The following is a 14764-nucleotide window of genomic DNA, read 5'->3' on the forward strand; positions in this document are numbered from 1 at the left end:
TGTCTATGCTTATAAAAGGGATATTGTTCATTCCTTGGATTAGCAATAAAGTTGCTAAAAAAAAATTGAAGGAAGGTACAGTCTAAAAAAGAAGTGTTAAATAAAATAATAAAGAAAATGTAAAAGTGCCCCCCCCCCATGCTTACGCAAGAATGCAAACACATATATAAGTACTGCACACATATGTAAATGGTGATCGCATCACACGTGTGAGGTATCACCGTGAGAGTAATAATTCTATTGCCAGACCTCCTGTGTAACTCTTAGCTGGTAACCTGTATACGCTTTTCAAGAATTGCCTATGGAGATTTTCAGGTATCACAAGTGGCCTGGTGACAGGTATCTATTTTATATTTTAACAAAAAACTAGGCATTATATGTTTGTGTGTATTTTTTCCTAAAAATTTATGTTTTAAAAACTGTGTGACATAAAAAAATTGTAATGGCTATCATTTTATTATCTTCAGGGTCTCTGTTTTCCAAAAACATATAATGTTTTGGGTTTCTAAGTATTTTTCTAGCATTAAAAATATGCAGATGTATGTGAGAAGTGTCAGAATTGGCCTGGGAGTCAAGTGGTTGAAGGGACCACAACACAGTAGTGGGGATATATACCTGCTGTCCAGGATCCATTACTGGCATCCTGTACAATATGTATACATTTTTAAAATTTATTCATTAGTAGTTTTATTAACAGAAGGTTTTAGTGACACTAGTGCTTTACCTGAATGGAGTGTATTAATTATTGCTCTCTTAACTTCTGCATTTTTAAAACTATATATGAGAGGATTCAACAGAGGGGATGCCACAGTATAAAAAATGGAGAAGACCTTGTCAATGCTATCTGAACTTAAACCCAAGCTTGGTCGAAAGTAGATTCCAAACACTGTGCTGTAGAAAGAGACAACTACAGTAAGATGGGAGGCACAAGTAGAGAATGCCTTGGATCTTCCTTCTGTTGAATTGATTCCTAAAATTGTACAAATGATGGAGATATAGGACATCAATATTACAAGAAAAGTAACAACACCCATCACAAACGATAGCAAAAAGACAACCAACTTTCTTTTATAAGAATAGACACATGTAAGTTTCAAAAGTGGGGGTATATCACAGTAAAAATGATTAATTTTATTTGAACCACATAAAGGGAATTTGAAAATAGTAATCGTATGAGTTATGGAAGCTAAAAAGCTACTTATATAGGCTCCATATACCAATCCCCAACATGTAAGTTTATTCATTGTGCTATGGTAGAGCAGTGGTTGACATATGGCAACATAACGATCATATGCCATGGCAGTCACCAAAAAACTTTCAGATGTGGCAAACATGGCAAACAAAAACAATTGACTGGCACATGCTTTAAAAGAGATGGACTTTTCATCTGAGATAAAATCTGACAGCATCCTTGGGGTAATGGTGGAGGAATAAAACAAGTCAATAAAAGACAAATGACTCAGGAAAAAATACATGGGAGCTTGAAGATAATGGTAGGCACTTATTAATATTATCATACCCAGATTACTTAAGAAGGAGCATATATAAATAATTAAAAATAAAATAAACAGTAATGATTGGATAAAATGGTTTGAAGTCAGTCCTAGTAAGATAAAATCATCAAATGTAGTCTGATTCAAAATATCCATTGAGAATTTGAAAACCTGAAAGACCATAATAAATACACAAGTCTTCAGTAGAGTTAGTAGTAACAATACTAATATTAATACTAATAAGAAGAAAAGTTTGCATATAGAGCAAGCAAGCTGAGTTTTCTTTTTATCTTTAAAACACTAAATCTGAACTCTGTCAGCCTTTGAAAACAAATTCAGTGTTCCTCCACCCTCATATAGTAAGGATTAAATACTCTTTTAGCTTTATTAGTGTGTGGTCCTGCATTGTATGTAAGGACATCAGTGGCCCAACCACACTGTAGGTTTAGAGCAGAGCAATTAAAAAATACCACTTGTCAAGGGAGCAAGGAATAAGGTAAGCATTCCTCTACTTCTCTACTTTACACCCCCCCGACTAAAAGGTCGCTCTTACTATATGGGAAGAGTACAGCTTTAAAGCTCTTTCTAGTATACAAACTAAGAAGACATAAGTAAATAGTATTTTCAAGGATGCACTTTTTTGTCATTGACTATTTCCATAAGCCCTTGATTGTTTATATTTCTAAATATATAGGTTTATAAAAAAGACTAAACTCACCACTTATACGTAATACAGTCACCCTAGTTTGTAGACACTAGTAGATTTTTTTTAAGACCTTAAAATTAATGGCTGATGTCCATTTTTAAATGACCATGGACACCAGCTAGTAATCTAACAAGCACCTAAAAATAATGATTCCTACTTTATTATGAAGCCTCTTCCAGACAGCCTTAGCATTGCTTATATATCATGGAAAATATAAGCTGTTCTTTGAAAAAAAATACCAAGCCTATAGACTTCCTTCTGGAATCTGCCTAAATCTTATGTTAAATCCTGTGGTACCCCTTAGACATCCTAGTGATCTCCTAATCTTGCTGTTTCTAAAGAATCATTATTATATTATATTAATCGTATAATATATTTGGCTACTTTCATTATGAACCATCAATGGAGGTTCAGCAGTAATTCCATAGTACAAAGCATAGTCAATAAGACACTGCTGCAAATATAACATTATCTCCTGCCACTGTGAAAATCTATAATGTTGGGTTCACATATATGCAAATTGGATGCGTTGTAGTTGGCAGAATGGCATGTGAATGTGACCAGCTCTCAACAGAGCCAATTTACAAATGTTCATAGCGTCCGCAGTACAGGTTTGAAAATTATCCTGTACATTTTTGTGTCCAGTTCAGGTACGGATTCAGGGAAAAGTTTGACCCTTAATTGCACCTGAACCGGTGAACACAAACGCACCGGACCCTAGACTGCAACCCACAGCCGGACATCGGTGAACCCAGCCTTAGTTAACTGCTAGAAGTCAATCCACTGGAAAAGGAAATAGCAACCCACTCAAATATCCTTGCCAAGAAAACCTCATGAACAGAAACAAAAGGTTAAGCGGAGGGCAATTTCAAGTAGCACCAGGACTAATGAAATGGCTGGGCCAAAGCTGCAAGGACCCTCAACTGTGTATAGTAGGAGCGAAAGGAAAGTCCAATGCTGTAAAGAGTACTGCATAGGAACCTGGAATGTAAGATTAATGAATCATGGTAAGCTGGATGTGGTCAAACAGGAGATGGCAAAATTAAACATTGATATTTTGGGAATTAGTGAACTAAAATGGACTGGAATGGGCAAATTCAACTCAGATTACTACTATATCTACTACTGTGGGCAAAAAGAAAGATTGCCCTGAAAGATTATGCAATGCTGATATTATGGCCACACTAACAGCACTGTCGTATAATGTAAGAGGCCTGAATTCCACCACAAAGCAACACCAGGTAATGAGAGAACTACAGAAATCCTCTTGCTCCATTGCCTTCTTGCAAGAAACTCATTTAACACATTGGTGTTTATGATGATGGAAATGATGGTTGATAATCATGGTCCTTCTTATCTGTTCTTGAGGGGAACTATAGGTAAAACCCAATGTACCCTGGTGAACATTTATTGTCCGAACGAATCATAATCAACCTGCTTTCATGTCACTTACAGTTTACTAACAAAACTAACAGACTTTGGTAAAGGGAAGATAATTATAGCAGGGGACATCAACATGCCCTAAGATCCCATTTTGGACACCTCCCAAGCCCGCTCTGCTATCTCCTTCAAGAGTCTGTCTTTCATTAGGAAAAAACATCATGACTTACAATTGATGGACGCTTGGTGTCTTCTACACCCAAAAACTAGAGATTATCCTTATTACTCTAAAACCTATGATTCCTACTCCCGTATTGACAATACTTTTATTAACCACTTCCACCTCCCTTTTTTGCGTTCGGTCTCTATTGGCATAGCTTCGATATCGGATCATGCACCAGTTTCCATTAACCTAACCGTGCCCTCTTTACCAACTCGAGCCAACATTGGAAATTGAATGACTCACTCCTTTCTGATTCTACAGATGTTTCCATGTTATCTGCTTCCATGAGACAGTACTTTGTGGAAAATTCTTCAGCAGAAACAGCTGCATTACTCGTATGGGAGGCCCGTAAGGCCACCATGAGGGGTAAACTAATTGAACTAGTGTAACGCTCCTGCGTTTTTTGTAATAAGGTGGATTTGCAGCTGCAGAAAATCTCCACTCAGCAGTCATGTAGAGATGTGTTGAAATACCAATTCCAACTCCCAAGACTCATCACTGTGGTTTGTCTGGTTCAGCACACAAATATACACACTCAATAAGGTGTTCCTGGAGTGATAGATGTATATAGCAGTATAGTGGTGATTTGCTGAAGGGACAGGTATGAACAGTGACAGTAGATGACAAGCACTTGAGAGAAAGGTTCATGAGAGTATAGATGGTAACAGGTAGGATGCAGATAGGTTAGCAATCATGTATGGTAGTAGGTGGTAGGATAGCAGATGGCATACAGGAGAGACTAACCCAGTGCAAGGATAGATGTTAACAGACTCAAGAGCTAGCAATCTAATTAGCAGTGCAGATGGTAGGTTTAGTATTGCTAGAGAGTGACAGTCCTTATAGTGCAATAGTAGTAGTGTAAGTAAGGTTATGGAGGTTTCCCCTGCGGGGTACTTATCACTATAGTATAGTAGTAGAAGGGTCCGGTGATGAGTAAGTGATCCTGGTAGTGAGATACAGGGATCTGTAGCGAGGTTCCACAGCGAGACACGCTTGTAAGCATAGATGCAAGGCAGGTTGAACGAACATGTGAGTGAGAACGCCGGCGTTTGAAATAGCCGCTCTGCGGCGCTCAGTGATGACAGCATCGGTCTTAAAGGTGTATGCGCACCTACCAGAAGAGAATGGTGGGACGCATACATGGAATGGAAAGTGGAATAAGGGTACCAGAGGTACCAGAACATTACAACTAGGCACGAGGAAAAAAAGAGAGCACAGCCAACTCCTCAAGAAGACAATACAAAAGTTTGCTTATCTGGAAAAGGCTCATAAGCTGACACTACTTAAATCGCATCTTGAGGCGCTGATGTAGAAGAGAGAGGAGCTCAAAGACCACCTTAACCTAGATGTTAAGAGACAGTTTCACCTGATTAAGCAAAAAACATATGAGTGGGGCAATAAACCAAGTAAACAGTTGGCTAGATCCTTGAAGGCTAAAAATCAGCCACTTTCATATCAAAAATCAAGCTCCCCTCAGGTGATTTGGCACTTACCTCGAGTAGTCTCTCTGAAGAGTTTTGGTGGAAGAGTTTCAGTCTGCCCTAAAGTCCATGCCACTGAGCAAAGCCCCAGGACCAGATGGCTACAAAGCCAAATACTACAAGACCTTTGGTGAGGTTTTACTATCACATTTGACAGCATATGCAAACTCTGTCACAAATAGCCGAGGCTTGCGTTCTGAATCCCTTTCTGCCCACATCACGATAATACCGAAACCGGGCAAGGGGACCCTACTTGCTGCAGCAGCTACTGCCCTATCTCGCTACTAAATGTAGATGTGAAACTTTATTCAAACTCCCTACGAGCCCTCTCTATAATCCATTTTGTCCGTAGATGCTCCCAGCCCACTCTGTTATTATCAATGGATGCTGAAAACGCTTTTGATAGGGTGGACTGGGAATATCTCATGACAACGCTTCAACATTTTGATATTGGACCGCAAATGTCTAACCAGATTTTTTTCCCTATACTCTAACCCCACTGCAAGAATATGTATTAATGGATTGCTCAGTGAATCCTTCTCATTATATAATGGTACCAGACAAGGCTGTCCTCTTTCCCCTTTATTGTTTGGCATTTCACTAGAACCCTTCCTTGCCTCCATTAGACACAGCAAGGATATAAAAGGTGTGACCATAGGCCCCAAAGCTCACAAATATACCACATATGCGGATGATATATCTTGTTCTTCATTCAGCAACCACGCATTTCTCTTCCAAACCTAATGAAAACGTTTCATACTTTCCAACTGCTCTCTAATTTTAAAATAAAAACTAGAAAATCTGAAATTCTAAACATTAATATACCCCCCCCCCCCCGTTAAAGTCAGTCTGCTCAAACCCCTCTTCCCCTTTAATGGAGCGGTGGCTCAGACCATGAGCTTCTTATGGCAAAATTCAGGCCTAAATTAAAGAAAGTGGGAAACACCACTAGACATTTCTGATATGATCTAAATCGGATCCCTTATGAATACTCAGTGAAGGTGATGAACAGATTTAAGGGATTAGATCTACTAGACAGAATGCCTGAGGAACTATGGAAGTAAGTGTGTAAAAGAGTACAAGACGCAGCAATGAAAACCATCCTAAAGAAGAAGAAATGCAAGAAAGCAAAATGGCTATTTGATGAGGCCATACAAATAACTGAACAAAGAAGGAAGGAAAAAGGCAATAGAGAAAGGGGAAAATATACCCAACTGAATGCAGACTTCCAGAGGATGGCAAGAAAAAATAAAAAGACCTTCCTAAACAATCAATGCAAAGAATTAGAGCAAAACAACAAAATGGGAGAAGCCTAGAGAGCTTTTCATTTCATTGGAGATATTTTTGTGCAAAGATGGATATGATAATAGACAAAAATGGCAAGGACCTGGCAGAAGCAGAAGATATAAAGAAGAAATGGCAAGAATACACAGAAGAACTATACAAGAAAGATCTGAATGTCCCATATACTGTAATCACGATGATGCAGTCACTGACTTTGAAACGAATATCCCGGAGAGTGAAGTCAAGTGGGCCTTAGAAAGCATTGCTAATAAAGCTAGTGGAAGTGATGGTATCCCAGCTGAGTTATTTGAAATCCTAAAAGACGATGCTGTTGAAGTGCTGAATTCAATATGCCAACAAATTTGTAAAACTCAACAATGACCACAGGACTTGAAGAGGTCTGTTTACATTCCGATACCAAAGAAGGGCAGTGCCAAAGAATGTTGTTCAAAGTACCGTACGATCGCACTCATCTCACACGCTAGCAAGGTTATGCTGAAAATTCTACAAGCTAAGCTTCAGCAGCATGTGAACTGAAGCTACATCAAGTACAAGCTGGATTTCGAGGAGGCAGAGGCGCTAGAGATCAAATTGCCAACATTCACAGGATCATGGAGAAAGCAAGGGAGTTCCACAAGAATGTATACTTCAGCTTTATTGAATATACTAAAGCATTTGACTGTGTGGATCACAACAAGATGTGCCAAATACTGAAAGAAATTGGAATACCAGACTACCTCACCTGTCTCCTGCAAACCTGTATGCAAGTCAAGAATCAACAGTTAGAATAGGACATGGAACAACTGACTGATTTAAATTTAAGAAAGGAGTGCGCCAAGGATGTATCTTGTCACCCTACTTATTTAACCTATATGCAGAGTACATCATGCGAAATGCCAGGATCGACAACTCATGAGCCGGAATTAAGATTGCAGCAAGAAATAGCAACAACCTGATATATGCAGATGATACCATACTGATGGCAGAAAGTGAAGAACTAAAGAGTCTCCTAATGAAGGTGAAAGAGGAGAGTGCAAAAGCAGGCCTGAAGTTGAACATTAAGAAAACTAAAATCATGGCAACTGGTCCCATCACTTCTTGGCAAATAGAAGGAGAAGAAATGGAAACAGTGACAGATTTCATCTTCCTAGGCTCAAGGATCACTCTAGCCATGAAATTAAGAGACCTCTTGAGACTTCTTGGGAGGAAAGCAATGGCAAACCTAGACAACGTTATAAAAAGCAGAGACATCACCCTACCGACAAAGTACCGTATAGTCAAAGCTATGGTTTTCCCAGTAGTAAAACACTGAAATAGTGATGCTTTTGAACTATGGTGTTGGAGAAGACTCTTTAAAGTCCCTTGGATGGCAAGAAGATCAAACCAGTCCATCCGGAAGGAAATCAACCCTGAATATTCACTGGAAGGACAGATAATGAAGCTGAAACTCAAATACTTTGGCAACATAGTGCGAAAAGAGGACTCATTAGAAAAGACCCTGATGCTGGGAAACATAGAAGGAAAAAGGAGAAGAGGAGGACAGAAAACAAGATGGATAGATAGCTTTATCGAAACAATGAACATGAAGTTAAGCAAACTCTGGGAGGCAGTGGAGGACAGAAAAGCCGAGTGTGCTATGGTTCATGAGGTCACAAAGAGCCAAACACTACTAAATGACTGAACAACAAGAGGTCAATATGAAAAAAGTTTTTGACTTCATAAAAGTAAAGATAGATGCAGATAGATAGATTTATTCAAATTTTTCAAAATAGTTCAGGCGCTCCAGCTCCTTGCTGGATTGACAGATACATCATGATAACTAGTCATTAAATGAGGTTTCATTTTGAAAGTTACTGTAGTCGTGAAAGTATAGTACGTTTTGTGAGAAAAGATGACCACCAGTCTCTCTCTCTTTAAATTGTGAATGTTTGTGTTTTATTCTTTAATGCTGCAGGACCTTGAATGGCAGCAGCCATCCTGTGTGCTGCCAGAGGGAACACCAAGCAAGCACCATGGCAAGTTCCTAGCTACCTGCTGTTGATATTTCACCTGGGTAATTGAACTAAAGATACTTTAGCTAGGAATAACATATTGCTTAGCTGTTCCTGGTGCTGGAACCTTTGAAGACACTGGGCTGCAAATGTAACCATGGGGGAGTCTGGCTTTGTGCTCCTTGAGTGAGTATGAGCTTGTGGGATTGCATATTGAAGGTGTGGGGAGATTGTGGCTGCTTTTAGACCTTAGAGCTAATGCAACCACTGTGGAGAAATTCTGCTAGTAGTACTACAGCCAAATCTGCCACCCAATGTAATAAAAGTAGCCTGAAGAACAAGATACACCACAGAGGAGTCGATGACTACCCCTTTGGTTACAGATTTCTCAATGGAGAGGAACCCCCTGTCACTACTGTGTATCAATAGAGGCCTGCAACTACAATTGCTAGCATCAAGAAAGAAGCAGGTAAGCTGCCCTACACCTAGGAGCACATCTGCAGTCAAGACAGGTAACAAACCTAGCGTCCCAGCATGTCTCAGCAGAGACCCAAGGAGACACCTACAGAGTCAGAAGAGGAGTGAGGACAGTATTGGCACCATATCCCTAGAAATAATGTGGGCTTCCAAATGTATTTGTTGTCTTTCAGTTTTCTGTTCCTTGGAGTTGCAGCATTTGCTTCTGGGAAAACATAACAGCTGTATTGCACTTGTAATCTGATGTAATGTGTTTTAATGTTAATTAGTTAGATAGCAATAAAATGTTTTTGATAGTGTGATGTAATTTTTTTAGAGCACCGAAGAGTACCTGTCATGGTGACACTCATTCTGTATTCCTTTGTAATATTTGTAACACAATCCTTTGTACATTTTAAGATTTCATGTGAATTTTCACTTGCAGTATGTAACCCTGTTTTGTCTTTCCCCCAGTTAACTACTTTCCTATTGCTTTGTTAAACAGGATACAGGATACCCAGCCCTCAGAAATTAGAAACAATTTTTAGGTTTAGCCTTCAAGAACATCATTTTTTTTTTTTTTGAGTGGGGGAGAGTTTAAAGACCCTGCCTAAAGATTAAGTGTCCCTAGTATAGATTTAGTATTTGCAGGCAAGCAATTGCCAGCTTATGCTTGTATTTATGTTATCTGGCATTGTTAGGTATTTTCTAAGCCCAAGGATATTGTTTGCTTCTGTCCCCTTCTGGGGAATGTTCTCCAGTAGGTAGAGTGAGAAGATACAATATATGTGGGTTATTCAGCCAGAGCCAATCGTTGGAGGATTTATTCTAGTGATTTGGCTGGAGAGGACGTGTGTGTGTGAAGGGCCTAAGCCTTGCTTCCCAGGCCTTATGCCAGGCAGGGGGGAGAGTGAGTCCAGAGATCCTTCCCTCCCAGGCTTGCTACTGAGGGATAGCATACTTGCACAGAGGTCCAGTTCATGTTTCATAGGCCCCTTGCTTGGGGAATGAGACTGAAGATGAAGAAGAGTGCTGCTGAAAAATTGATTGTCTGGACCTAAAGGTCCATAACTGGTCTGTGAAAGGGGTCAAAGATGCTTAAAGGTAGCTCAATCTCCAATGCTAAATAGATAGAAGGAAAAGCCAGAAATCCAGTATGTCAGCATAAATGGACTTCCTTTAATGCAAAATGATAAAAAACAGCAAAATAAACATCCGACATTTCAGCCGTTAAGGCCTTAATCGTTAATTAATGCCTAATGGCTGAAATGCATTGGCTTTTTCTTGGGATCACTTAAAGGTAGGTGTCCATCTGATCTACCAAATCTGTATTAGCCTGTTGCAAAGATTTATTTTACTACAAGATGCTATTGAACAGAGGAATTTTTTATTTTTTTTTATGTTTAAATATGTTAATAAATTATTAAAACTTGTTTTTAATATTTCTTATCTGCATTTGTCATTAATATAATATCTGGTGATTCTGCTGTGAAAGTTGAGGTTCAGATATTTCTTGTTAAGCCCCGTACACACATACCGATTGTCGGCCGTAAATATTCGGCCGACGACCGATCGACCGATTGTAGGCTTGTTAGTATGATGCTTCCGACAGCCGACAGCGCACTTTCGGCCGAAAAGAATCTGATGTGCATGCTTTAAAATTTTTGTAGGCCAACACCAGAATGGCCGATTGTTCGCCAGTCAGTACAGAATTCGGCCGACAAACAGCAGATTTGCAAGACTGGGCATGCTCAGAAAAGACAAAACACATGGAAAGTTAACCATCACATGACATCACTTCTGCAGTCGGCTGCTGTTGGCCGACAAAATTCATGTGCAGTCTTTTGCAGTTTTCAACAGACACGACAGCCCTGGACAAAAGACGGCCGATCGTTTGGCCGACGATCGGTACGTGTGTACGGGGCTTAATACTGTAAAGTGACAACTCCCGGTCCTTGTGTCCCAATTGTGATCCTGCATAGTCACCCTTTCACACAGGCTTCCAATGAAAACTAAAAATATTGTTTTATCACATATATTATGAAGGCAATGTCCAAAATGCATGCATGTGGACAGAAAGTGACTGAAACGAGACTGCAGAAGAGAAACACTAAGATATATCATAGGATGAAAAAAAAAAAGTATAAAGCAAATATTTTCTTTTAAAAAATCATGGCAGTTGTTTCTGATACAAACTAAATGTCATTTAGTTACATCTACTTTAAACATCTGAAATTGCAGTTTATAACCTTTCTATAAAATACACACATTGACAGGTTAAATAGGCAAATGTAATCATAGTGTTTTTGAGTAAACATGTACAAAACACAGATGTTTTAAAAGCTATGCAATTTAAAAATATATGAGAAAATGAACCTGTTAATTCAGGGGAAATACTTACACAGATAAAGGGAAAATGCTTAAAATTTTAAATATCAGCACTCAAAAAAATCGCTGCTGGTGTGTTTATATATGTCAGTATGTGTTGCATAAATATATGCTTCGTTCTTTACTTCTACATTTCTAATGTATGCTGCTTTTATAACCAAGAACACAAACTCTTGGGGATTAATTTGTACCTGTAGGAATAATAATAACTATTAAATACTAAATATACAGTGCATCCAGAAAGTATTCACAGCGTTCACTTTTTCCACATTTTGTTATGTTACAGCCTTATTCCAAAATGGATTAAATTCATAATTTTCCTCAAAATTCTACGAAAAATACCCCATAAAGACAATGCGAAGTAAGTTTGTTTAAAATTATTGCAAATCTATTAAAAATAAAATAAAAAAATAAAAAGAAAAAAGAAAAAGAAAAATATCTCATGTACATAAGTATCCAAAGCCTTTGCCATGACACTCAAAATTGAGCTCAGGTGCATCCTGTTTCCACTGATCATCCTTAACCACTTCTGGACTGGAAGATTTTCCCCCCTAATGAACAGCCATTTTTTGTTATTGTGTTATTTTAACGAACAATTGCGTGGTCGTGCAAAGCTGTACACAAATAGAGCCTTCGTTTGGTGGTATTTGATCACCTGTGCGATTTTTATTTTTTGCGATGTAAACAAAAAAAATATTTTTCACATTCTGATATATAATATTCCTTCCCCAAAAAATTAAAAATCAAATGTTTTCATCATTTTAGGCCAATTTGTATTCTGCTACATATTTTTGTTAAAAAAAATCCCAATAAGCGTATTTCAATTGGTTTGCGCAAAAGTTAGCGCGTCTACAAACTCGGGGAAAATTTTTTGTCTAGTAATGTCGGCTTGCAGACAGATCGAACCCCTAAAGCCTCGTACACACGTACCGATTGTCGGCCGTAAATATTCGGCCGACGACCGATCGGCCGGTTGTAGGCTTGTTAGTATGATGCTTCCGACAGCCGACAGCGCACTTTCGGCCGAAAAGAATCTGTCGTGCAGGCATTAAAATTTTTGTTGGCCAACAGCAGAACGGCCGATTGTTCGCCAGTCAGTACAGAATTCGTCCGACAATCAGCAGATTTGCAAGACTGGGCATGCTCAGAGAAGAAAAAAGACACGGAAAGTTAACCATCACATGACATCACTTCTGCAGTCGGCTGTTGTTGGCTGACAAAATTCGTGTGCAGTCTTTTGCACTTTTCAGCAGACAGGACAGCCCTGGATAAAAGACGGCCGATCGTTCGGCCGACCATCGGTACGTGTGTACGGGGCTTAACTGACATTTTTGACACTTTTGGGGGGGCCAGTGGCATTACTACAGGAGTCAGTGTTAAAAAAATATGCACTGATACTGTAATAATGACACTGGCAGGGAAGGGGTTAACCCAGAGGTGATCAAAGGGTTAAATGTGAGCCTAGGAGGTGTTTTCTAACTTTTTGTGAAATCAATACAAAGACCTGTGTTCCTAAATAGAAGGAACACAGGAGCTCTGTATTGATTCCTGAGAGAACAACGGTCTGCTGTGTTGACAACAGCAGATTGCTGTTCTTTCTTCATGGGGAGCGATTGCGGGTACCCAGTGGCAATCATGGCCACCAGCCCCGTGGATTGGCTTCCCCGCTGGTGAGTGGGTGCAGGTACTGACCTGCCGCTGTATATAGGTCGTTAAGTGGTTAAGGTGTTCCTACAATTTGATTGGGGTTCATCTGTGGTAAATTCAGTTAATTGGACATGATTTAGAAAGGCACACACCTGTCTATATAAGGTCCCACAGTTAGCAGTGCATGTCAAAGCACAAACCAAGCCATGAAGTCCTGGGAATTTTCTGTAGACCTCTGAGACAGGATTGTATTGGGGCACAGATCTAGGGAAGGGAACAGAAAAATTTCTGCAGCATTGAAGGTCCCAATGAGCACAGTAGGTTTAATCATCCGTAAATGGAAGATGTTTGGAACCACCAGGACTCTTCCTAGAGTGGGCCACCTGTCAGGGAGGTGACCAAGAACCCAACGGTCACTCTGACAGAGCTCCAGCATTTCTCTGTGGAGAAAGGAGAACCTTCCAGAAGAACAACCATCTCTGCAGCACTCCACCAATCAGGCCTGCATAGTAGAGTGGCCAGATGGAAGCCACTCCTCAGTAAAAGGCACATGACAGCCCGCCTGGAGTTTGCCAAAAGGCACCTGCAGGACTCTCAGACCATTAGAAACAAGATTTTCTGGTCTGATGAAACAAAGATTGAACTCTTTGGCCTGAATGGCAAGCGTCATGTCTGGAGGAAACTCATCGTGAAATCAAACAAAATATAAAATCCTCAGCATCGAAATCGGGATTCGATCGTCCCCCGAAGCTGTACAGGATTACGCGTTTCGAGGCAGCGTCTCTTCTTCAGAGCCTCTGAAGAAGAGGCGCTGCCTCGAAATGCGTAAGCCTGTACAGCTTCAGGGACGATCTAATCCCGATTTCGATGCTGAGGATTTTATATTTTGTTTGATGAGCCTTTTACCAAGAACTTGTTTGTGAGTATTTTTAATTCAGTATTTTAATAAACCTGTTTTAAGGATAATGCACTGGGCCGGTGCACCCTTGTGTTTGTTTGTCGTTTCACAGTGTTACCAGACCACCCTGGTCTAGTGAGGAGCTGCAAGGCTGAAGCATTAGAAGGTTGCTGAGTGATCTGTTCTCATCTACAAGTTGAGCTGGATAGAGGATTGCACCATTTAGAGCGCAGGGAATAGGTGCAGAGCACCGACAGTGTACCTACTTGCTTGTTTCTGGAGGAAACTCATCACCTGGCCAATATTATCCCTACAGTGAAGCATAGTGGTGGCAGCATCATGCTGTGGGGATGTTTTTCAGCGGCAGGAACTGGAAGACCAGTCAGGATTGAGGGAAAGATGAATGCAGCAATGTTCATCCTTGATGAAAACCTGCTCCAGAGTGCTCTGGGTTTTAAACTGGGGCGAAGATACATTTTCCAGCAGGACAATGACCCTACCCACATGGAAGAAAAATATATTTAAAATATATTTTAAAAAAACGTTCTTAATTTATTTTTCCCAAATATATTAGAAATATATTTGAAATGCTACAATTTTGGCCATATTCAATATATTTCTAAAAAAAAATTTCCCTAAATATATTGGAAATATATTTTTCTTCCATATGGGTAAGCACACAGCCATGATAACAAAGGAGTGGCTACGGGACAACTCTGTGAATGTCCTTGAGTGGCCCAACCAGAGCCCAGACTTGAACCCGATTGAACATCTCTGGAGAGATCTAAAAAAGGCTTGTCACCGATGTTCCCCATCC

General features: G+C 39.8%; 1 protein-coding gene across 1 annotated transcript; it reads right to left on the bottom strand.

Annotated features, from left to right (window-relative positions):
* Positions 1–671: 671 nt before the first annotated feature.
* On the bottom strand, positions 672–1649 carry LOC309554666 (olfactory receptor 5G26-like; the record flags this gene model as incomplete). Its single annotated transcript, XM_082256376.1, has 1 exon — positions 672–1649. The coding sequence occupies one exon, from the start codon at positions 1647–1649 to the stop codon at positions 672–674; it is 978 nt and encodes a 325-aa protein (XP_082112502.1).
* Between the last annotated feature and the right edge of the window lie 13115 nt (positions 1650–14764).

Source organism: Pelophylax lessonae (assembly GCF_965119305.1).
Source record: "Pelophylax lessonae genome assembly, chromosome: 4".
Lineage (NCBI taxonomy): Eukaryota > Metazoa > Chordata > Amphibia > Anura > Ranidae > Pelophylax > Pelophylax lessonae.